General features: G+C 36.0%; 1 protein-coding gene across 9 annotated transcripts in view; it reads left to right on the forward strand.

Moving 5' to 3' along the window:
• The window catches only part of Cdh18 (cadherin 18), a 1002040-nt gene that overhangs the window by 933504 nt on the left and 42122 nt on the right, over positions 1–26414 (forward strand). For all 9 annotated transcript variants that reach the window (XM_017591202.3, XM_017591201.3, XM_017591200.3 and 6 more), the window contains 1 exon segment: positions 9383–9519. In XM_017591202.3, coding sequence (XP_017446691.1) covers positions 9383–9519 — 137 coding nt within the window.

Raw genomic sequence — 26414 nt, forward strand, 5'->3', positions numbered from 1 at the left:
AGATAGATAGATAGATAGTAGATAGATAGGCAGGCAAGCAGGCAGGCAAACTGACAGAGTAGGAGTAGTGACTCCTACATACCTGTTGAAAAAACAGATTAACTTTCCCTTGGTTTAATGAATATACAATATTATTGAGGAAAAAATGTATTTAGAACATTAACTAGAGAACCTTTGATTAATTTGTGATAAGAAGTCTGGATATAATTCAAGAGTAAACTCTGGGGAATAATGCTTATCCCCTAATGATGCTTCATTTATATTCCACAGAATGTGAGTTAGATCATCAATTATCTTTTTCTGTAAAAGATACATAAAGTCTTTCACAATTGTTGTGAGCTCACAGTTTAATCATACTACAAAGTAGAATTCTCTGATTGAGCTGCCACTCAGTAAATGATAATATTTTCAAGGAAATATAGAGCAATAACTCAGGGTCTATATTTGAAAGGCCAATAATCAATATTTCTTTAATAATAAATGAGTGATATTTTTTCTATTTTATGATCCTCAAATTTATAATATTTAAATAAGGTCATATATCACAGATGTCAATAAAGTTACAATGAAGGATTTAACACAAAGCCAAGTATGACTTTGTAGTTTAAGATTTTAGTATAACATGTAAAGCATAATTAATATTTTTTGCATAATAAAAATGGTTCATTTTGTAAGGACAAGATAAAAACAACTAAACACAAGCATTTGGACACCTTTGTCTATATTTATACACCTGAAAAACCTAAGATTTTTAGGAAGTTTCAAATCCTTAAAATAACTGACTTTTCCCATAAAGTTTCCTTCTTGTAGTTTAGACATGGAAACAAAAACTTTAATTTTTTGGCATTTTCCACCTTGGTATGCAGAATTGTAGGTGTTTTTCAGTACCTGATCTCCTCTCTCATCCCCTCATTTTGAAACTTAAAAATTACTTCCAACAAATCCCCTCCTACTTGAGAGATTTATTTTCCTGTATCCCACAGAGTTTATAGTTTCATACCACAGTGTGGGTGGGAGCTAATTTACTGAATCAAAGACAATTTATCAGAGAACACAATGATAAAGAGATCGTTGTGTTTTATAAAGGAAAAAGATGCCAGGGATATGTTTGGTAGAGGTGTGGAATGGCGAGACAAAAGTGGGTCGCTCTGCAGGCCCTTGCTGAGGCATTGCTTCCCCCTTGAAATACCAGGCAAAAGATGCTATGCTATGCTATGCTATGCTATGCTATGCTATGCTATGCTATGCTATGCTATGCTATGCTATGCTATGCTATGCTATGCTATGCTATCCTGTACCATATTGTATACTATATACATACTATTTTATAGAATAGAGTTTATTTAGGGCATGGGGAGGGGAGTTGAGGGATTAGAGACAGAGAGAAGGAGAGAGAGAGAGAGAGAGAGAGAGAGAGAGAGAGAGAGAGAGAGAGAGAGAGAGAGAAACAGAGGAGTAGAGGCTGGCCATGAACACATTGGGAGATCACAAGTGGGGATTGGAGGAGGAGAATGGGAAGAGAAGGGACAGAGAGGAAAGAGAGTAAGAGGACAAGGGAGTGAGGAGGGGGCAAGCAGCCCCTTTTATAGTGAGTCAGACATATTTGACTGTTGCCAGGTAACTGTGGGGCAGAACATAGAAGGAAATGATAACATTTGATACACCCTCTCACCAACAATCTTGAAGTTATGAAACTACATTTTCTACTGTCTATTAATAGTTATAGAGACAGATCATGTTAGTTTATACTCTTATCAAAAGTTCAGCTTAATTTTAAAGAACTCATATGTACAAAGAAAGCAATTCTGTGCATGAAGATGTAGGTTAAACAATTTACTCTTTATGTAATATTAATCTGCAAAACAGGTGATAGAAGAGCACCAAAATAAATATCATGGCTGATTAAATTAAAGCAAGCATTTTTCTTCATGTCCACAGGCTGGCTCCTTTGAGACAGGGTTTGGATGATCATCCTTGGATTGAGGAAGGCAGAGCTTTTATTGTTTGGGTATAGGGAGTTTCCAAATAGGGGATACAGCAGGCAAAACAGGCAAGGTTACAGGAGCAGAATGTAAATGTAAGACAATAATCCAATTGACCTGAAACAAAGACATGGTTAGAAGATGGTCATAACAAGACAGGTATAACAGCAGGTAATCATAACAAGGTAGTCCTAGAAGGTCATATAACCAACATGTTTAAAGAAAGTTAGGGTTACAAGATGGTTATAAGCAACTGTTGCAACAAAGACATGGTGGCCATTTGACTGATCCTAGCTCATCTACCTTATGAACAGTATACATTTTTCTCTTAGTTCCATATGAGAAACTAGAGTGTCTGGGTAGTGGGAAGGCCTCCCATGCTTTATTCTTAGCAACACATACCCATTGTTCTCATATGTTCAAAAAGGAGCTAGCTGGTTCTGTTTCTGGGAGGTCATCCCTGCCATTGGGAAAGTTCCAGTCCTACAACCTCAGATCTCTCAAAGACCCTATCTTACCTATGTCTTTGGCAGATAGATGTGTCTAGACCTGGGGCACATTGAATGAAAGGGAAACAGAAAAGAGCTCAGATATCCAACTGTAGTCAATAACGGGTTCAGCTCACAAAGAATTCTCTGGCACCAAGTACACATAAGGCTAAGACTGAGAAACGGATAGAATGGAATATAAGTGAACGGCATTTATAAAAAAGAAATGTATGACTTTGCTGTAATACAGTGTCAGTCCTTGTATGTCAAGTGTTGCATGGCCGTGTGAATGCTACCATATTCACCCATAAATCAGAAAAAAATTAACTGTTTCTTTGAATAATTTATTGTCTTCTGATATTTCTAATTGCCAGTACATCGTGTTATTGAAAAGGGAACTGAACATTCACAGCTTTAGATGCTGCTCTAGAGAGATGATTGATACATTGTCTTCAAATGCTAATAGGATTATTAGCATAACCATGATTTTATGTTTTGTTTTGATTCAAAAAGTAAAAGGAATTTACTTCAGTTGCCTTGAAATAATTAGAAACTTTAAAGCTGTTGTGAGGGTGTATAATTTACATAACATTTGAAGTTTATTTTAATAAAAATGTGTCATTCACATAGGATCCAAGGTGCAAACAATGAAAATAAAAACAGAAAACAATAACAGTATTAAAAACAAGCCCTTTAAGCCTTTCTTTCATAGGGATCAAATGTTTGTAGTAATTAAGGGAAAGTACTGTGAAGGGATGTACCTTGCCTTGTGCCAGGAAGAGCCATTAGATTCTCATTTGTAGAACTGATAATAAAAAAGATTTGCACCCTTACAGGAATTTCTGAAAATCTGCTTGATTTTATTCTTCTTGCATACTATTGTTCAACTATTAGATTACTCAGATTTTTGATAACAAACCATATCAAGTCTTTTTGTCTTGTATTGTTTTCTATTTTATTTGTTTGTTTATCTCAAAATAGCATGGGCTTTTTACAGAAATACATTCATCAGCTTTTGTGAAAATATGCATAAAATTAGAGGCTGTCAGCTTACAGGCAAAATAAAAAAAAAAAGGTTGTTGGTTTAAACAACTTACATTGTTTCCTGGCTTATTAGAGATGACATTAAGGAACTTGAGATACAAGGACATAGGAAATCTCATTTAGAGGATAGGATCTCAGAAATATCAGTTGGCAATCACTGGCTGACCAAACATGTTTTTGGTTGTTATTATTCCCCTAAACCTTTGGAAATCTATAAAAAAATGTCTACTAATGCTTAGAATTTACATGTTTAAAGGCAGATTTTTAACACATTTAACAAAGCATTGTAAAATTTTAGATTTGCAATATAAAGTGAGAATTTTCAAGCACCACTCAATGCCTCTCATGTATTAACTTGAGTTTCTCTTGAGAGGAAAGCAGGGATGTTTTAAGTAACCAGAAAGCCATTGGCCCACGACTTTAACTAGAGCCAGGTGTTTGTATACTTGGACATATACACAAGGGAGGGGGTTTGGTGATGGCAGCGTCCTGTCATTCAGTCTTGCTATCTGAAGTATATAAATTTTCATATATTTAAGTCTTTGCTTATAAAAAATAACATGAATTAAATATGAGTAAGTAAAGTGAAATATTATTGGCATTCTCGTTATTGAATTTCTATAATTGTCATATGCCTGTAATTTACTTTTTCACCGTGATTTGTAATCTGAATCTTTCTACACATATATTAGGAAACAACCTTTTTTTCTCTGTTGTTATTTTAAGAGAGCAGAAAGTACCAATACAAATTTTGAATATTTGTTTTAGAAAGTCCTTATGACACAATTTGTTTGCTAACATACAAAATGTAATCATTATTATATTTTGAACTGTTAGTTAGATTGAAAATAAGTTTAGAGAGAAGGACATCTTATTTTCTATATAGTAGCTGAAAGGGTAAATGTTACGTATCTTGTTCTGAGACTTATTACAACCTGGGTGGGTTTATGTAACAACCGTGTTTGTTGCAGCTTCTCTGGAATGCTGACTTTCTTACACTCTCCCATAATGATCCCATGGTTTATAATGGAATACGAATGTATCATGCTTCAATTACTATGGAGGTTAAAAACTCAAGGAAAAGTGAGGTTTCAAAATAATGGCATGGTCCCATTGGCAACACTAAAGGAGATAACTGGAAAAAATAAACTGAATAAATAGATTGAATATTTGACTTGTAGTTTTTATAGCAATGATATAGTACCAACAAATAAATTGAAAATATTATCTAATTCCTAATGTATCATTTTTAACTGACAAATTTATGTAAAATTTAGTTTATTGACAATGTAGAAAATTTATGTTGTATTTTAGTTCAATTTTAAGTATGCGCTAATCAAAATAGCATCAGAATCTCTAACTATATGGTGAGGATCCACAAGAATCCTTTAATAAGAAATGAATACATAGCGAGAAAGTAATCCCTTGTTTAAAACTAGAGGCCATTGCCTTTAACTTGTGTTTTATTATGAGTGACATATTGCTCATAAAAATTTATAGATTAAGGCTTTAGTAAATAACATCACATATATATGATATTTGAGATTTAAGAAGCCCAAACTGACTAATGTAGAACCACTGTTTTTTCATTGATGAACATCATCTTTAGATAGACATGCTGAATGTTGGGACCTCAATCAGTCAATTATAGAGGTGAAATGCAATGGTCTTCCACTCCTTGCTTGGATAACAATAAAGACATCCTCTCAAGCTACTGCAAGCATCTTGTATAAAACATATATTATGTGTAACATAATCTATGCTTTGTTTTCTCGTTACTCCATTAGACACTGAAGTATAATACCAGATGTAACATATGACAATGTTGCTTTTGGAATATTTACTTAGAATTATTTTCTGGATATTTGCATGGTTAATGCATTTTATACCCTAACCCTTTAAAAGGAACATTTAAAATTTAATATCAGAGCTGTATACCAGATATGTGACAATTAGTTAAGCTTCAGAGAAAGCCAGGCTTCCAGTTATCCCACAAGTTTTGAATCAATTAAAGATTACTAAATTTTATTAAACTATTATTCTAATAATTGAATAAATTATTTAACTTAACTTACAGCTACCACAAAGAATTCTTAATGACGTTTCTTTACCACATATGTGCTGCATCTACAAGTATATGAAATATAATAACTGAGAGGAACAAACAACATTCTTACTAATATTTTAGGGCAAATCAGTATAGAAATATATTTTTGACACATACTTAAAATTAAGTTTTTGGTGAAAGAAAGAAAGTATAATGAATACAGGGAGTACATGTGAGGAATGAGATTCATTATTAAAATGAAGAACAACTTTTCCAATATTCTTGAACATGAAACCTAATTACCTAGAGGTAATTACTTAAAGGTAAACCGTGTGCATATAATAACCCAGGAAAATTGAATGCCAAATGAAGAACTTGGTGATTTGTATAAAGTAACATTTGTTGTAAAAAGTGTTTGATTAAAGGCAGTCATTACTGATATTGACTGTTTCTTACAGTTATAGCTTATCTGTCTGTTGGGACATGAACTCTAAGTTGCATAATAAATGAGTTTTTATTGTATATTTCTTTATTTGCATTTCAAATGTTATTCCCTTTCCCAATTTCCTGTCCATAAGCCCCCTATCCCCTTTCCCTCCCTTTCTTCTATAAGGGTGTTCCCTTCCCCATCCACATCCCCTGACATTCCCCTACACTGGGGGTCCAACCTTGGCAGGACCAAGGGTTTCTCCCTCCATTGGTGCCCAGCAAGACCATCCTCTGCTACGTATACCATTGGAGCCATGGCTCAGTCCATTTATTGTCAGTCATTGGGTAGTGGTTTAGTCCCTGGAAGCAATGTTTGGTTGGGATTGTTGTTCTTATGGGATTGCAAGTCCCTTCAGCTATTTCAATCCTTTCTCCAATTCTGGAGGTCAGCATGTAGAAGAATGCAAATCAATCCATTATTATTGCCCTGTACAAAGCTTAAGGCCAAGTGGATCAAGGACCTCCACATAAATGAATACTTTACTTTGATAAATTGAAGTTCTTTTATTTTTCACAGAGTTTAAAATATAATAGGAAGTTTTAAAAAGGCATAATCATAACTCATAATTCTGTATGAGAAAAAAAATCTTCCAAGAGATTTTTTGCTATGAATGGTGCAAATAGAAACACTTATCAGCTAGTGATACATTAGTCAACATTGTAATTAGATAACATTGGAAACTCATCCAATCAGAATGTTTTTATGGATTTCTGAGCAATTAGCAGTTAGCAGCAAGTTTATTCCTATAGTCTAAGTCTAGTACTTTCTATAGTTTAAGTCTAGAACATTACGATTACTTCACTTTACTAATGACTAAATATTTCAAGCATATTTCAGTAGTTTTGCCTTCATTAGTATTCTAATATCTACCCTACAGAAATGGAAGATGAAAGAATTGTGTATTTTGTTTCACATTTTGAAAGGATTCACTCATTTGCAATTTTGCCCAGTGTTTTCAACCCACTATGAAGTGGAGAACCATATGGTGGAAGACTGAATAAGAGAAACCTCCTTGTGAGCATCAAATAACATAATTGCATCAAGAAAAAACCAGGGCAGATAAGCCTCAAACTTCTGCCTTTGACCTACTTCCTCTAACTCTTCCCACCTTCCACTTTTCTCCAGTTCCCATTGATGGAATTCATTATGAGTCTATCAAAGCATTATTCCACTGATTAGATTACATTAGCTCCGTTGGCTAACTTTCTCATGAGGCATCCTGATATGCACACCCAGAGTTGTATTCTCCTAATTTCTTAGCCATTTTCTAACGCAGTCACACTGAAGCCAAAGATTTTACATTATAGGTATGTACTCTTTTCGTGGTTATTTCACATGTAATATTTAAATCTGTAGGAATGGCAGAGTTACAATATACTATAAGCTGCTTATGCTTATGATGATTCTGAGCATGTGTTCTTTGTACATAATGACAGGTTTCATAAGTACATTCCCATTCAGGAATTTCATATTCTGTGACTGCATTCACCTCCTATGCTTTCCTCTCTTTCTCTCTCCCTACCAAAAGCTCCATAATGTTTCTCAGACAATCTTGCTTCTACATTATGTCTTTCATCATTTTCCATTTACCACATGAACATGCGTATGAGTACATGGTTTAAAGTAGATTATACTTAAATGTGTGCAATTGCTAGTTATAACCATTTTCATGAAAGCAACATAATTTTATACAGTATGGTTGGATGAAATTCTATTTGTGCATATGGCACATTTTACTTAGCTATTCATTATTGACAAATATCTGAGCTGATTCTGTAATATTAATTAGTCTTATGAAAATGTTTAATGCAAGTACTTCTGTGATATATTGAACATCAAATCTCCTAGTGTAAACCAAGAAGTGACATATATGATTTTAGATTCTTGTGAAATCTTCATAGTAACTGTTCACAGTGACTGGGCTATTTTAGATTCACAGTGTCAGTATACAAAGACTCTTTGTTTCCCAGAAAACTAAAGAACATGTATTGTTTCTGTGTAGTGACGGTCATTCTACTGGAGGTGGATGGAGTCTCATGGTAATTTTATATAGTATCTCACTGATGGCTAAGGAGGTTAAATACATATACATATGATTATTGGCTTTTGTCTTCATTTCTTTGTAACTGTCCAGATGTTTGTAAATTTGCTTGGAACACTGTATTCTTGGTTCTTGTCCACCCTCACACTTAGTTTCATACCCTTTGGGATTTCTTCATCATCTACTATCATTAAAAGGTGGACCTGCTTTTATTCTCCAAAGGCTACTTATGTTGGTTCTGTAATCTTATTTCTTTTTCTCTTTCAATTTCTTTTTAAATTGGGTGCTGCAGTTCCAATGAGTAGAATTCATGGTGATTTTCTTTGAGGTCGCATTTCCTGCTTAGAAAGCAAGCTCTGAATCTGTACCATGTTTTGTCCTTTCTTTCCATTCTCTACATCTACTCAGCAGTCATCATAGTCATCCTGTGTCAGTCCCTCACTCTTTCATCCATCGCTGTAAGTGGGGTTGTCACTTGAGCAGCATAACACAGCAGACACAGAGCACATGCACAGGTAGCAAGGGGACATGAGTGTGACCTAATGTTCTGATGTAACTGAGCAACATTCACAGATTTTTCTGTATCTTTAATCTTTGAATGAAGTTAGATAATTGCCTTTGTAGAATGAATATTTCTCATCTTTGAGATAAGAATGCTTGATGTATGAAAACATCCCTTCATTCATTTTAAATACTTCTCATTGTCTGTATGAGATGAAAACTCGTTTTAATACATTTTTATTATTTCCTACACGTGTAATAATGTGCTTTGATCATTGCCATATTTTAACTCCTCACAGAATCACAACTCACTTCATTATATATATATATATATATATATATATGTATGTATTATATTATGAAGTTGAATTTGTGATGATTATACACTAATAGATCTGGAGATCTCGGTCATTAACTGAAACATGGTCCCCATGTGCTGCAATGTTGACTGGCTAGTTGTCAGCCATGTGATATGAGTGTTTGAAAGTGATTTTGGGTTAACCGCAAGAGCAGGATTTTCTCTTAACTGCTGAGCCTTCTCTCTGTCTCACAACCCACAAATTCACAGAATTTGTTACTTTGTTTTACAGTATTTTAAATATGTTTTTCAACAATTAAAGAGCTGTTATAGGTTCTATAATATTTAGTTGTTAAAGACTTTCATGTCAAATATAGACACTAAAGTACAGTCAGATTTTAATTCACTTGATCCAATCACTCCCTTTATTATGTTATATTGTTCTTCATTGTCGTCACTTACAAAAAATGCTTCCAATTTCTTTCTTTCAGGTATTTCATCAACCACAGTACTGAAGAGGAGAGATTTTTCAACATTGATGCAAATACTGGAACCATTAAGACATCCAAAGTACTGGATAGAGAAGAAACACCCTGGTACAATATCACAGTGACTGCTTCAGAAAATGGTAAACTGCTTTATGTACTTCTTTATGTATGGCAGAGTGTTACTGTGAATGAAATTATAAGCAGAGATTTGTGACCTGCAAGGTACTCCCCATATCTTTTGTCAAAATCTCACAGAATGTATAGTTGAGCTTATTCAAATATCTGGTTGTAATGAGTAAGTCTGAGAGATTTTCGTTCATTTTCATCTCAGCATGAAGTTAGAAAATTGGCTTTATGGAATAATTAGTCCTCATCTTTAAGTCAAGAGTGCTTGATTTCCCTCTTAATTTCACTACTTTTCTGCTTCATGCACTTACACTTCACTTATGCCACTGAGTCTTTTCAATAAGGGTACTCATTATCTGACAGTTCAGCCCTGAGACATCACTATAATATCCTTGCTTGAGTTAGTCCTTATAGAATTATGGTGAAAGAATTACTTGGAAAATATCAACGGTGTACCTAACCCATCTTTAAGCAAATCTTACAACACAAAGCTTAAAAACTGGACACCAATTGAGGACACTACATAAATATCTCAAAATTTCCTATTTTCTTGATACTGGTATACTAATGTGTTGGGAAATGAACACATTAGCCTCAGTTTAAAATTGTAGATAAAAATGGCATAAGTCTTTATGAAATATTTCAACACACTTCTGACGAAAACCATAAATCTAGTAATAGTATTTGATAGTGAAAAATATTGCTATACGAACTAACATTATGCTCTTTCCTGAGGATGATCAAGGAATTGAAAACATTTTAAAAGATGCATTTAGATATGTTTGGTATGGTAGATGCCTTATTTACTTATTTGTTTATTTATTTACTTATTTACTCACTTTACATCCTATTCATAGCCCCTTCCTCCTCTCTTCCCAGTCGCACCTTTTCAAATCCCTACCCTCCTTCTCCTTCTCCTCAGAGAAGGAGAGTGCCCCTTGGTTACTATCCCACCCCAGAGTATCTAGTCTCATCTACCAATAGGAACATCGTCTTCCCCACTGAGGTCCAAACAAGTTGTCCATGTTGGGGGGGGGTATCCAATGGAGGAAACAGAGACCTAAACAGCTCCCACTCCACTTTTTAGAGACGCACATGAAGACCACGATGCACATTTGCCATAAATATATTAGGGGGTTTTGGTCCAGTCCTATATGCTCCCGGATTAGTGGTTCAGGAACTGTGAACCCCCATGATCCCAGTTTACTTGACTTTGTGCATCTTCTTGTGCTGTCCTTGACTCCTTTGCCTTGCTCACTTCTATTCCCCACTCTTGAACAAAATTCCTCAAACTCCACCTGATGTTAGGCTGTGGGTCTCAGAATCTATCTCTATTCATTGGGAGAGGAAGTCTCTCAGGAGAAACATGTGTTAGGTCCCTAATCGAAGCATAGCAGAGTATCATTAATAGTGTTAGTGGTTATCTTTTTCTTCTGAGAAGGATATAAGTTGGGGCAGTCACTAGCTGGCTATTCCCTGTCTCTGCTCCATCTTATAGGCCAGACAATGTTGCGTTGAAGGTCTTCTCAGTGGATAGATGTCCCCCTCTCTCCTCTGGAAGTCCTGCCTGGCTACAGGAGATGGTCACTTCAGTTTTTGTATCTCTTTCTGGTAGGAAGCACAACGAGGCTCACCAACGTTGGCTCCTGCCCTATCCTCCCCTGTCCCAGGGCTGTAGCAAGTCTGCTGATTATCATTTTCAATCCTAGCCCTCACCCACACTCCTCATACTTGATTCCCATCCCCTTTACCCTTATTCACCCCCCATTTTTAGTGGTTATTTTAAATTTGCATTTTAAATGTTATCCCCTTTCCTGGTTTCCCCTCCAGCAAGCCCCTATCCCATCTCTCCCCCGCCCTGCTTTTATGAGGGTGCTCCCCCACCCGCCCTCTTCCTCCTGCCTCCCCACCATGGCATTCCCCAACACTGGGGCATCAAGCCTTCTCAGGACCAAGGGCTTCTCCTTTCACTGATGCCCCTACAATGCTATTCTTGGATACATATGTGGCAGAGCCATGGGTCTCTCCATGTGTACTGTTTGGTTGGAGGATATTGTTGTTCCTGGGAGCTGGGGGCTCTGGGGTGTCTGGTTGGTGGATATTGTTGTTCATCTCTGGGGTTGTAAGCCCCTTCAGCTCCTTCATTCCTTTCCCTAACTCCTCCATTGGGGACCCTGTTCTCCATCTGCCTTCGGTGACTAGTTTCACCTTCTGAGTGAGATTCAAGCATCATGCCTTAGGACCTTCTTATTACCCAGTTTCTTTGGATCTGTGAAGTGTGGCACGGTTGTTCCGCACTTCATGGCTAATGCCTTTCTGGCTCGTGGCTACCTCACTCCAAATGATGTGCTCAAGTTCCATCTGTTTACCTGGAATTCATGATATCCTTTTTTTTTCTTATTAGTGGGTTAGTGTTTATTAGTTTATTAGTGGGTTGTGTAAATGAACCACATTTCCTTTATCCATTCTTCAATCAAAGATCATTTATGTTGTTTCCAGCTTCTGGATATTATTATGAATCAAGCTGTTATCAACATAGTTTAAAAAGTGTGCCTGTATATAGTGAGGCATCTTTTGGGTATATGCCCAGGATTGAAGTAGTTGGTTCTTGAGGTAGAAATAGTCCTAGTTTTCTGAGAAGCCACCAAATTGATTTCCAAAGCGATTGCACAAATTTTCACTCCCATCAGGCATGGGGGCATGTTCCCCTTCCTCTACATCCTTGCTGGTATTTGCTGTTTTTGATCCAGTCATTCTGATGAGTGTATCTTTTTAAAGTATATAATTCAGTTGTTCTTTACCACAATGAAGCTGAAACGTCTTCATTTTCTTGCAAAGTAAGGGAAGCCACAGATATATCCCTGTCGTTCTAGAATGGATTTTTATTAGTACTTCCTTGAGAGCAATTGTAGACAATGGTTGATTTACCTTGTAGACTGAGTCATCAAGACTCTGTAACTTCTCATGCCAAATAAACCTTCCCATGTTGGTTTCTAGCACATTTCATTTAACTCTCCTTACTGTAAGGTTTCAGTGTTGTCTTACTGTTAGGTTATTAATAATGGTGCCATTTCTTTTTGCATGGAAATAGTAGGGTAAGAGTGTTTCCACTGCATTACTTTCATTATATTCTTCAGGGTAGAACTGTGGTTATGATAACTCCATGCCTAACCACTTCTCTAACGAACCATTTTCCTAGAAAGGTAAACCATTTTTATATTCCTGCGTATGAGATCCCAAGTTCTGCATATTGTATTCCCTGCTTACCCTCTGCTGAGAGTGTGAAGTGATAGCCTTGTGTCTTGTCCGATATCTTTGCTATAATTCCATGCAAATCTGTGACAACCTTTACTTATTCTGTCCATATTATTTACATTTTTTCTTAAAAAATCATAATTTTAATAAATTATTTGAGAATTTCACACAAACAATTCATTTGGATTATGACGCCCTGCCATTTCTCTTTATAATTCCTCCCAAATCCATCACCCCTGATTTATTTTTTCCTTCCAACTTCATTCACTCTTTCTTTCTTACAAGCTGAAAAATCGATTTTGTGTTGCACACAAACTCCCAAATAGGATGTCGTTCACTAGAGCAAGAACAAACTACCTTAGACACCATTCACTATTTAATGGCCAACCTACCTTAGCTAAGTCATCAACTCTCTTTAGTTCTTTAGTCATGAACACAAGAGTACCATGGACTTCTCTGCATCCATGCTGAAATGTTGCATGACTTGAACTTGTGCTGACAGTCATAATGTGAGCTGATAAATGCTTAATCCTATCATTTCCAGTAGATATCATTGAATTCTTCAAAACCTCCACCTTTTACAATGGTTTTGCCTCTTTATATATTGAAATTATATTATCATCATAATATTGGAAATCAGATGTTCACTAGACCCTTTAAAGTTCTGTTATAAAGAACATATGAATGGATTCATTTCATGTTATTCTGGATAATTTTGATTTTGTCAGTATTTAGGCCAAATGTGTAATTTTGCATCCTTTTGTTGAATCATTTAAACAGTTAATGAATAATATTAAAAAGGAGATGATAAACTGAAATTAATATGTTAAATCTATAAAGGAATATTGAAAAGGTCAAGGGAATCTCTCAGAAGAAAGAACTAATTCTTGAGTTTTAGGTAGGAATAGTTATTTACCTCTGAATCATTACTTAATTCCCAATAACATTTGCATTTTGGACAAACCAGTATATAAATGGACAGAGTCATGCATGTTAAAAAATGTATCATTTGTAGTTTTTACTACAGGAAATCCCTATTTTGTAAAGGTAAAATCTTAATTATTTATTTGATATTTTTATTTGCTATTTCTTCTTGTGAGAACAGAGTTAATACATATCTACTAAGTAAAACATTATAGTAAATTGTAATTTTCTGCAGTTTATAGTTGGTAATAAAAAAGCCTTAGAGACCCATTCAATGAGCATTACTGAAATATAATTTAATCCTAACCATAAACAGGTATACAGAAAGAATAAGCACTAGTTATGATTTTATAACCATGTTGGGAGATTGCTTTCTGAGACGCAGACAGGCTGGTACCTACTGCCAAGCCTAACTGTCCCGCAGTATTGGCAGGGGATCTCCCATAATTGTGAGACTTCACTTCAACATTAGCCACACAGGCAAAACATGTTCTCTTTAGGAATGTGGTTGCTATTTTTCCAGATTCTTTTTAAAACTCTTCTTAACATAATCTTTTTCTTGAGTATATTGCACTATAGAACTGCTTTTACTGGTTAATATTTAAAGCACATTATTTTTTCTGCTTTGGAAATTATGCAAATGAGAGAAGATCCCTCTTGGGATAGAAGAGACAATTTAGGAGATGCAGAAATACTTAGGCATGGGGTGCATAGTACAAATTTAATACTATGCAACCCAAATGTAAGGACAGAGACTAATGCTGGCCTAGGCTACATAGGGAGAGGCTGACAAGGAAGTAAGAAAGCTGTGGTTTCTTTCCACTGAACAGACAATGTTATGCATACAATGTTATTGTATGACAATGAAGAATTCACCCAATGAACCTGTGTACATTCAGTAAGGGCTAAAGTCAATCATAGAGACATTGACTAAATAAAATGTAAATGATTTGATTCTTCCGTCCTTGTTCAGGTTCGTGATGCTTCAATCACCTAAGTACATAATAAAAGCAACAATAACATGCCTAGACTATGATATTATTTTCTTCTGCCACCAAAAGGAATTGTGTGTGGGTCTTTGTTACTACCATGGCCAATAGAGTAACGAACCACAGAACTGAAGATGAGCTAAGTATTCTGTGCTGACTCACACTTGAAATGTCTGACCATGAGTTCTTTATTTTAGGTATATGTGAGCACAGCACAATATGATTAAAAAAAGCAAAAAACAAAAACCTTTTTTAAATGATGCTAATTAATTCAATCCTATTTAGAGAACAAAACTTAAGACATTAGTTCATCTACTTTTTAAAGTACAAGGGGCAAATTTCATAAAGATAAATTCTATAGAGTGACTGAGAAAAACAAGCTCATGATAAGGTTCTGTGGGTTAGGGGTATCAGTGTGATCTCAGGCACACAGATAGCACAAAGGTAACAATGGCATAAACCACATCAACTCCCACCTTATGGGTGGAAAGCAAGTTGCAGAGCTCTCTCCTTGGAAGGACACTCTGTGTGTTTAACATTCCTCATTCCCTTCATGCTTATCTGTCAGCACGAGGACCACCACACCTCCCACATTATTGGATATCTAGCTCCTCCATGCTGTACATTACTGGATATACTATCCCAGTAAATACTTCAGTGAACCCAGACAACAGATATTACCATCATGGAGACAGAACACTGAAACATAACAAAAGGTGTATATTTGAATTTACAGTACATCTTTGTTTTCTCTGTGCATTACATAATCCAATGACTTTCAAGAGTGATCATTTGTCCTCTAGTTTATCCTACGAAGGTTGATTAAGATTTTGTAAATTGTATTTATTCAAATTGTGAGATAATATTATTTTCATATTTGTTAAGAGGGTACTAGAGTAAGATATATACAAAAAGTTCCATGTAAGTTCAGAACTAAAACTTTTATTGCATCCTCTATTACAGTTCTTGGTGTGTTACTACTTTGTAAAAAAAAGTATCTGTGGAAAGCTTGCACTGTTGAAAAATTGAACCAAAAGGGATTTGAGTATAGTCTCTCCATGATCTCTGGAGGGAATTAGGGAGGGAGGGAATAAAGGAAGAGGGGGCAGGAGAGGGAGAGAGGGAGGGGAAGAGGGAGAGGGAGAGGGAGAGGGAGAGGGAGAGGGAGAGGGAGAGGGAGAGGGAGAGGGAGAGGGAGAGGGAGAGGGAGAGGGAGAGGGAGAGAACAGGAAGAGTCTGACTTATCATAAGGCATTATTGACTCACAGCCTCAGAGCTTTGCAGGTCTTCACAGCTCTAAAGTGCAGAGTCAGAGGGTGAAGACAGGCTGGCAAACAAGCTGACTGGAATAAGCAGAAGTTTCCACTTCAGGGTGAATGCTATCAGGAAGGGATTTCTTTGTCCCTTGAGAGTCAGTCTTTTTGCTGTGCTCAGTTCTTTATGAATGATGCTCAAGTACAGCATGAAGGACAATCAGCACTGTTTGGCCTGTCAATTTAAATGTTAATCTCAAATAAGACTGCTATAGACACTTACAGAATTAAATGGGACTGGATACCTCAGGAGTCCATGATCCAATCAAGGACACATAAAATTCTTTTCAGCGTGACATAAGCTTTCACATTCATACTGTTTGCATTTTGCAACTTCTAAGTCTATGTCAAGACTGCTTATGCCTTTTTTCTGGACTGTGTTTTTTGACAATTATAAACACATGTAATATATTCTGATTTCTGTCCCCCCCACCCCCTCATTTATTTCCTATTCATCCCTAAAATGCTTACCCTATCCATATGTAATATCAATCCTTTGTTCAAGATTCAGAATTTTGGGTTAGGTTTTAGGACCCACTTATTTTATCTAGGACTATCTATTTGAGCAGTGGAATGGGAACATTCACTAGAGCAGGATGAAGTCAGCAGTGGTACACAATTGAAGGCAGTGACTCCCCTTCCCCTGAACCTATCAACAGCTAATAGTTTGGCATTAAAGGAATCCTTTCCCCTCCGTCTATGACTGATTGTAAGGTCTATTCCTATTCACATACAGTGATATCATCTACTCCTGCTGGGCAAACCTGATTGCAATAGCTACGCCTTACCTAGGTAGTGGTATTTCAAAACCTGTCTTCAGATCTTGTGACTCCTATGTACTCTGCATTTAAGTCACCCTGGAAGTGATATTCTTTATCACTCACCGCTCCAATATAGTGAGATTCTGTTGTCTGTGACCTTATTCCCATATCTGTGAATTTCAAATTCTGATATTTAATTTAATTTATTTAACTCCCAAATGCTGCACCTCTCCAAGTCATCCCTTTGAGGTTCTTTCCCCCATTTCCCCTCTTCTTTTACTCTGTGAGGGTGATGCTTCACCAGGTATTCAAACCTGGTGCATCAAGTCACGACAGGATTGGGCATATAGTCTACCAGTGTGGCCAGACAAGGCAGTCCTGTTGGGGAATGGATCCCAGTCAGGCTTTAGGGTAGAACCTCCACTTCTGTTGTTTGGAATGGAAACTGAACTTCACATCTGCTATGTATGTGTCCGTTCAGATAGTATATGCTCTTTGGATGGCAACTCATTCTCTGGGAGCACCCGAAGGTCCAGGTTAGTTGACTCTGTTGGTCTTCCTTTGGGATTCACTTTCCCTTTAGTGGCTTTAATCTTTCCCCAAACTTTTCACTAATAGTTCCCAACCTCAGTCCAATGTTTGGCTATGGGTATCTACATCTGTCTGAGGCAGCCACCACGTGGAGTCTCTCAGCGGGCAGTGATGCTAGGCTCCTGTCTGCAAGCATAGCACGAGTATCATTAATAGCGTCATGGATTTGTGATGTCATATGTGATGGACTAGTTATTGGTGGGCCATTCCTTCAGTCTGTTCTCCATCTTGGTTGTTGAACTTCATTTAGACAGGACAAATTTTGGGTTGAAAAATTTGTGGGTAGGTTGGTGTTCTTATCCTTGCAGAGGGAGTCCTGCCTGACTACAGTAGGTGGTGTCTTCAGATTCCATGACCTCACTGTTAGACATCTCTGATAAGGTCACTTACATTGTCTCCTGGGAGCCTCCCCCATAGCAGGTCTCTGGGATTTCTTAAGAGAGTTTTTCCAAACACCCCCATACACAGCAATTGCTTTTCTCTTCATTCTTGTTGCTTTCTCTGTGGGCTTCTCTCTGCCTTTCCCCAAACCTGATCCCCACCCTCCTTGTTCTCACCACCCCCTCACATAATCAAGTCTCTCTCTCTCTCTCTCTCTCTCTCTCTCTCTCTCTCTCTCTCTCTTTCACTCTCTCTCTCCCTCCCTCCCTCCCTCCCTCCCTCCCTCCAATGAGTATTTTGTTCCCACTTTTAAGAGAGATTGAAGCATCCTTAGTCCTTCTGTCCTGTGTGACTTGTCTTCTTTGGTTCTGTTGGGTGTAGCATGTGCCATGGGTGGCACAGGTTGGTAGGGACAGAATGAAATGGTTTCTGCTCCTGGAAAGGGCTCATTGTGAGCTCCACAAGTGTCAATGGCTGCTGTGAGTGTAAGGCTTGTTTGTGGAATAATGTGCATATTTGCTGGAACCAATACTAGCAATTGAGGACTCCTTCCTTCCAAGGAAAGTCCTCCCGTTAGTGTTGATGACTTTATGATAATTAGAAACAGTGTGAGTTCAGGAGTAGAGGGTGTGGCTATGTCTCAGACAAACAGTAAACACTAGGACCTCAGCACAGCCCAGAAAGCTATGTACAAGAGCTCTAATTACATGAGTTTGAAAATATATAATTTCTCAACTATGAAAAAATAAGGATGCAATAAGAATTATGTGAGGAGCTTCACAAATTTAAAGGAACAAAAGGACCTGCGCTGTGAGCCAACTTGAAGAAAATAAAGAGATTTAGGGAATGATGAGTTTTTTTGTTTATGCATACAAAGACAGATGGATTCCTGAGTTCAGGGTCAGCCTAGGACACAAAATTTAGAACTAGGCATGGTGGAAATGGTAATTTCACTGCAGGGTCTCACCTAACTGTGTTTAACAAAGGGAGACAGATCTCTGATTTCTTATGGAATGTTAAGGATAAAAAAGGAAGCTTACTGTCTTCTAATAATCAAAGGGCTGGGGTCTGGGATGTTGATTCATAAGATAATCAAAAAGAAACCTGGAGTAAGTGACTGGACTGACGTGTAGAAAAGAAGACTGGACATGTGCTCTGCAGAAGAAGCACTATTCAGAGATGATTTTAGGATAAAAAGAACTGATTGGAGAACTGACACAAGCAATTATTAGAATAGCAAGCAAGCAGGACATGGACAGCGAAATCTTAGAATGTAAGGGTCGAAGATGCATTGAAGCATGATACCTCCGACTCAGAAAGTATACAAAAGCAAAGGGCGTTTTATTGTGCAGAAATCCAGCCTTCTGGGGTATCCCGTTTACCAAGATGTATTCCATTCCTCAAAAGTTGATGCCTGTGGGAACTCACAGGCCAAATGTAAAGCACGTCAGGTGACCTTTATCTTTTTTTTTTTTTAAGATTTGTTTATTAACATGACTACAATGTCTGTCTTCAGACACACCAGAAGAGGGCATCAGATCCCTTTACAGATGGTTGTGAGCCACCATGTGGTTGCTGGGAATTGAACTGAGGACCTCTGGAAGAGCAGACAGCACTCTGAACTGCTGAGCCATCTCTGCAGCCAGGTGACCTTTATCTTAATTGGTTGACAAGAGCCAATCTCTAGGGACATTCCAGAACCATTTTTGGTGTGTGTGGGCCTGTACAATGTTGCTGAGGAAGCCTGAAAACTGTTGCTGACTTATTGTTTTTGTTTCTGGCTAGGTAGCAGGGCAGCTTCTGACAGTAGGGCAGTTTCTGATTGGCTGCTGGAGGCCTGGGGGTTTTCCAGGTACTGATTTGCCTGTACTTGACCAGTTCTGGGGAACAGAAATTTAGGCCTAGGCTCTTGACCTTCCAGTTTGAAGTCTGTCATAGAGTCAGCCTGTCTCAGTCCTCTCAAGAATAACAAGCAACCAGGACATGGACAAAAAGGTCTCTTAGAATAACAAGCAAGCAGAATATAGTCAGAGAGCTTGATAGAGAGAAAGCAGAACATGGAGAAAAGCAGACTGGAAAAGCTGTATCAAGCAGAACACAATTTGACTTCAAGTCATTCTTTTCCCTGCTCACAGACACCCTTTCTCAGAATCACTCTCAAAGTCAAGACTGGCCTAGGCAATCATGGATATTCTGTATGGCTAATATCCACTTACCAGTGAGTATATACTATGCATGTCCTTTTAGGTCTGGTTTACCTCTTTCAGGATGGTACTTTCTATTCCAGCCATTTGTCTATAGAATTCCTTGTAGAATTCCTTGATGCCCTTGTTTTTAATAGTGCCTGTATCCATTTTTTGGCTAAGGGACATCTGGCTTGTATCCAGTTTCTGACTATTATGAATAAAGGTAGTATGAACTTAGTAGAGCATGGTTCCTTGTGGAATGATGAAGCATTTTGGGGAGATCTGACCAGGAACAGCAGTATAGTTGAAATATATGCAACATGGGTTTATTCATAGCTTCCAATTATGCCATGTTTTCATAATTATTACTAATTTCATTTTTAGTTTTGCTTTTTAATCATCTTTAGAAGTATTCAAATGAAATAATATCTGGAAAATTCTTCTTAACTTATAAGAAAAATTACAGCTTCTTCCTTTCTAGTCTAGTTTTCTGTAAGGGTTAGGTATAAGCAAATAATATCGCATTACACTTTGCCAAGTGTTAACATCACATTACATTTTGCAAAGCATTATTGCTTCTACTATATTTTTGCCATTTTGCACGTAAGAACCACCTGTATTTTAACTTTACTGAACAGCCTACTTCAAAATACTTATTAAAATTATTGGCACAAATATTTTGATGACATCAACTTTGTTAAATACAGGAAATATTCTCTCTTCCTAATTTTTTCATCTATGAAAGGTATGGCCCACAAGATTATTTACCCCTGTCTCTCACCGCATCCCTCTCTTTTTCTTTTTTCTTTTCCTTCTTGCTTCTTCTTTCCCTATGAGAAGCAATTTTTATGTCTTCTCTACTTATTCACTCTTTTATTGTCATGCAAATATATTTAAGGACCAAGGCCCCAAGTTTTAAATTTAATTCAACTGCTCAACTGGTAAATTCAGGTGGTACAAATTAAATTTAGGAGTTATGAAGGTAGTCCCACTTGCCTTTAATCTGAAATTATTTTTTAAGCAGGTGCATATAATAATTCAAAAATCTATTAGCAGAGAATGAGTGGTTTCAAGTTCCCAAAGCTTCTACGTATCATTTTGTTACTGTCACTATGATATTTTGATATATGTCATCTGTCTTCCACAAATGTGTTCATATCATCAATTTTACTTAGCACACACAGAGATCAAATTGGCACAGTTTCTTCCTTTGGCACACAAAGGGAATATCAGCAGTGAAGTTGGTTTTGCTTTCGCCAATAGTCAAGAGAAATAAGACACTTATCTGGAAATCTGCGTGTGCATATATATGTCAATGTCTATGCTAAGGAGTGATGGGCAAAATTTGTACTCCAAATAAAAACCTAAAATACCTGTTAGGAATATTATTCACACATCTTCTTAGATGACTAAAACAAGAATGACTTTAGTGAATGGTTCAGATTCCAGGCTGCCCAGGAAATAGTTGTATAGGTTTTGGCTATGATATTTTATTCAGTTGAGGACTCCAGGCTATAGGACCGTACCACGTGCCATTCAAGGCTATGTCTTTCTGTCTTCCTGCTCAATTAAATCTTTCTAGATTCATTAGTGTGTTCTTAATGATTCAAGATTCAGTGAAGATGATGATAAAGATTGACTTACACTTGGAGGAAAGCATTGTATTATAATATGAGTTTGGGGGTGGAAGGGTTTGTAACATCTTGGTGTCTATCAAAACTCCTTAGAGTATTTTTTTTCTTTTTTTTTTTTTCAGAGCTGGGGACCGAACCCAGGGCCTTGCGGTTGCTAGGCAAGCGCTCTACCACTGAGCTAAATCCCCAACCCCTAGAGTATTTTTATTTATCAAAAATGAATCAGTTTTCTTAGGTTTAGAAGACATCTATTAATCTACAAAACATTCAGGGAAATGGGTTTCAAATTTTGTTTGATCTGATCTATTTCCCCATTTTTTTACTGATTCTTCAGTTTGCTGCATTTTTCTGTTGTTTATTGCCTCAAGTTTCATTACCTTATAATCAATAACCTGTAACATTTTCTATGCTACATGCATGCACAGTAACATGATGAGAATCATTACAATATCATTACATACTAGAGAACATGCATCATGACTCACATCTGAGAAAGACAAAGTACTTCTTGTAGTTTTAGGTAATCCTGCTGCATTGAGATATTTCATAGGATAATTCATATTTTCTGTCTCTAAAATCTTATGTGATAACTAGCATGTTTCCATAATTGTAGGTATGCTTGTAGTTATTCATATGGTGCTAGACATACTGACTACGGACCATCAAGGACCAAATTTTTCATCCTTATTTATTGAACATTTATTAAGTGTATTAAATTTTGCTTTTTATATTAAACTAATATGCTGATATAATTGATGGCTTATTGATTGTGACATACTCTAGAAGAAATTAAAAGAAGTTTGCACATTGAAAAGAAAATTGGCATATTCACTCATTTTTATTTGAAGTGTTAATAATTTTACAATAGTTCATATCTGCATCCGAATGGCCAAAGACAAGCCTGGGGTCAGAGAGGGATTCTGAGAAAGGGATGTCTGTGATTGGTAAAACAAAGGACTTAATGGTTTAAGATGATTACCCGTGTTCTGCTTCAAATGTCTCCTTAGACAGCTGTCTGTAGATATATCTTGGGTCTCTAGTCTGTTCAAGGAAACCGGGAAAGAAAGGTAATAATTGAAATGTAAATAAGAAATATCCAATTTAATAAAGATGGAGAAAAAATAAATAAATTATCAAAATCAAAAAAAAAGAAGAGAGAGGAAGCTTTCTGCTAGAAACAGCTCTCTGAATAGATATTAGAAAAAAAATCTAAAAGCTCTCTGGATAGCTTATGAGATTTCTGAATAAGAAATTCTTGGATTTTCTAAAAAAAAAATCTCAAAGATCTGTGTTTGCTCTGCAAGCAGTTTTCTTTGGGTAGCTATTAGAAAAAAAATTCTAAATTGCACCATTTGGTCTCCATGGATATTCTGACCAAAATCAGAAATCCTGTTAGAAAATTTTCTTAAAGAGTTATGTTTGCTCTGTAGTACAGCATGAGGTCAGGGATAGTGATTTCCTCAAAAGCTCTCTTATTGTCGAGAATGTTTTTGATATCCTGGGATTTTTTGTTATTCCAGATGAATTTGGAAATTGTTCTTTCTGTCTCTGAGAAGAATTAAGTTGGAATTTTGTTGGGGATAACATTGAATCTGTAGATTGGTTTTGGTAAAATAGCCATTTATACTATATTAATCTTACCACTAATTCATGAGCAAGGGAGATCTTTCCATCTTCTGAGGTTTTCTACAATTTCTTTCTTCAGAGACTTGAAGTTTTTGTCATACAGATCTTTCACATGCTTGGTGAGAGTCATACCAGGATATTTTCTGTGAATACTGTGAAGGGTGCCATTCCCCTAATTTCATTCTCAGCCTGTTTGAGATCTGCTAACAACAAAATTTAGGAGGAGGAGGAGGAGGAGGAGGAGGAGGAGGAGGAGGAGGAGGAGGAGGAGGAGGAGGAGGAGGGGGAGGAGGAGGGGGAGAGGAAGAAGAGGAAGAAGAGGAAGAAGAGGAAGAAGAGGAGGAAGAGGAAGAGGAAGAAGAAGAATTTCCCTCTTCACCTCACAAATCAGCATTCTATGACCCTAGCCCCTTAGGAAATGACAGCACGTACAGTTTTTTTCTTAACATTACAAAATAATTCAGAGATCTGTCTGCCTTTGTAAACTTAGCTTGGTACCATCCTCCCTGAAATAACCCTTCTGACCATTCCTGGACCAAAATTTACTCTGTCCCAGGCTGACCTTGAATTCAGGAATCTTCCATTCTTTGTATCTTTTGACAAGCTGGCTCTCAGTGTCATAGTGGAATTGCTTCCATTTTTCAAATACAAGAAGCTACCATATAATTTATATTGCATCCTTAACTTTGCATAGTTTAAAAATTATATATATAATTATATATATATATATATATATATATATATATTTGAACTCCTGTTCTTAGAGTTCTTTTCTAAAGCTTCAAAGTTGTCCTGAAGATCACAGCATTCTATCATTGTGCTGAGACAATAGAACCACCCTTGTTCTCAGACTCATGCTGTCTCTAGTATCATGGAATCGTTAACATTGGCAGACAGGACATTCCTCAAAGGAAGAACAAATATACATTATGAACATGAACATATATACATTGTTTCAGTAACAAACCTTACACCCAATTCAATCTTCAACTCTGGTGACTATGTTCCATGGCTGGAACCATTCTTCACCTTGCATGCCCAGACAGGAGTTATTTAAAACATCTTTGGTTTTAGTATTAGGGATGTTGCTGATATATTAAACTTTAAATATACTCCATGTGTATTGTAGAACATATTTCCTGTCATATATCTTAGATGCCTATATATACATATAAAGGAGTATTATTGGTAATATTCTAGATTGTATTATCAAATACATACTATTCACTTAAGTTTTAATAATTCTATGTTTAGAAGAAATTTGATATACCAATTTATATTCAATGTTATTCAATTTTCTTATTTTAACTCATTCAATAAAGAAAAATACTCCAAAATAACTGTTATATTTAGTTCCAAAGAAGCTTAAAAACTTAAAAATCTAGAAAATTAAAGTTTATAGAAAATATTCTTTAATATCTGTATGAGTCTAGGATTTTAGAAATTGTGAATTGACTACTGTAATGGTTTCTTTTATTTAATCATGTGTAATTATTTTCTTTATTTACTGTATCAAAGTCAATAATATATATGTGTATATATATATATATATATATATTTCTTGCCAACAAAGAAAATTACCTTAATAAGACAGTCATGCATAAAATTTTTACAGAATCTGAAATAATATTTTTCCATATAAGTTTTGCTTCTGGTCATTATAAGCTTTGTAATTTGGAGAGGTTATTTAACAAGACATAATACATTTTTTTCTCTGCAAGAAATTCTTACAATGAGGATCACAAAAGAATCTTAATATAATACTTTGCACATAGTAAAATAATAAATGTAAGTCCTTATGACTACCATAAGCTTGCTTGGAAATCATGTTAAATTAATACCAATGATTATTAGATATACAATGAGAATGCTATTATATTTTGGAAGAAATTTGAATATAATATATACAAGATAAAAGTGGAACTGAATATATATATAAATATATATGCATACACACACTACACACACACAACATACACACACATATATATACATGTATATATATATATATATATATATATATATATATATATATATATAAACAGGAAAAGTTAAACTCAAATAGGATAAAATTTTATAGTTGAAGCAATTCACAGGTAATATGCATTTTACTCTTTACTATTTGTTTTCTATAAATTTCCTGTATTAATTTTGAGAGTGACTATTACAGTCTTATTCAGAAGGAATGTTGATTTGGCTTACATTTCTAAAGTATCTTCAATCACATCATGGTGACATAATGAAATGGGCAGATGTTTCTATATTTCTATAGTTTAAAAATTCACACCCATTTGAAATCCCTTACCAATTCATGTAACAGTCATAGAGATTCTGAGGCATTCCCCTTTAACATTAATCCTCTCTACTTACTGCCCATTAGTCATTTATTCCAATCTTTGACACTTCAAAAACTTCAAATAAACAGAAACATAAATTTCATAAGACCTACTGTATAAAGTTTATATGCTTGTATCTTACTATGTGCCAAGTATTAAGTCAAGATTCTTTGGTGATCCACAGTGTAATAATTACTTGCAGATGAGAAAATATATTCTTTTTTGGTATGTAAGCTCTTCAAATGCCAAAACCTTGTAATGACCAGAAGCAAGATTTACATGGAAGCATTATTATTCAAGATTTGTAAATTTAAATATTATGCATGACTGTCCTATTAAGGTAATTTAAAGAATTCACTGGAAATAAAGTTACTTCTAACATATAAAGTACATAGACTTTATCTCAATAAATAAATAAAGATAAAAATAATATGTGATTAAATAACAGAAACCTTTTCTACTGTCCCGTGATATATAGTCTCTCTCTCTCTCCTGTCCCTTGATATATAATCTCTCTCTCTCCCTCTCTCCCCTCCTCCCTCCCTTCTCTCTCTCTCTCTCTCTCTCTCTCTCTCTCTCTCTCTCTCTCTCTCTCTCTCTCTCTCTCTGTGTGTGTGTGTGTGTGTGTGTTTCAAGCTCGGCTTAAGTGTTCCCTCATTGTATTTTTATTTATCCACCACAATTCACACAAATAATTGTGTTCACTTATGGATCTTCAGGGATATGTACATAAAGTGTAGACAGAATATCATGATCATATCATATAAACTAATACATTCATCCCCTCAAATATTTATCATGATAATACTTACTAACTAGCTTATAGTAACACTAATTTTAGCTCCAACCACTGGATTATGCAATGGATTATTTGAAGTTTCTTGATTGGCAAATCTCTTTTCCATTTTCATTA

Source organism: Rattus norvegicus, chromosome 2, assembly GCF_036323735.1.
Source record: "Rattus norvegicus strain BN/NHsdMcwi chromosome 2, GRCr8, whole genome shotgun sequence".
NCBI lineage: Eukaryota > Metazoa > Chordata > Mammalia > Rodentia > Muridae > Rattus > Rattus norvegicus.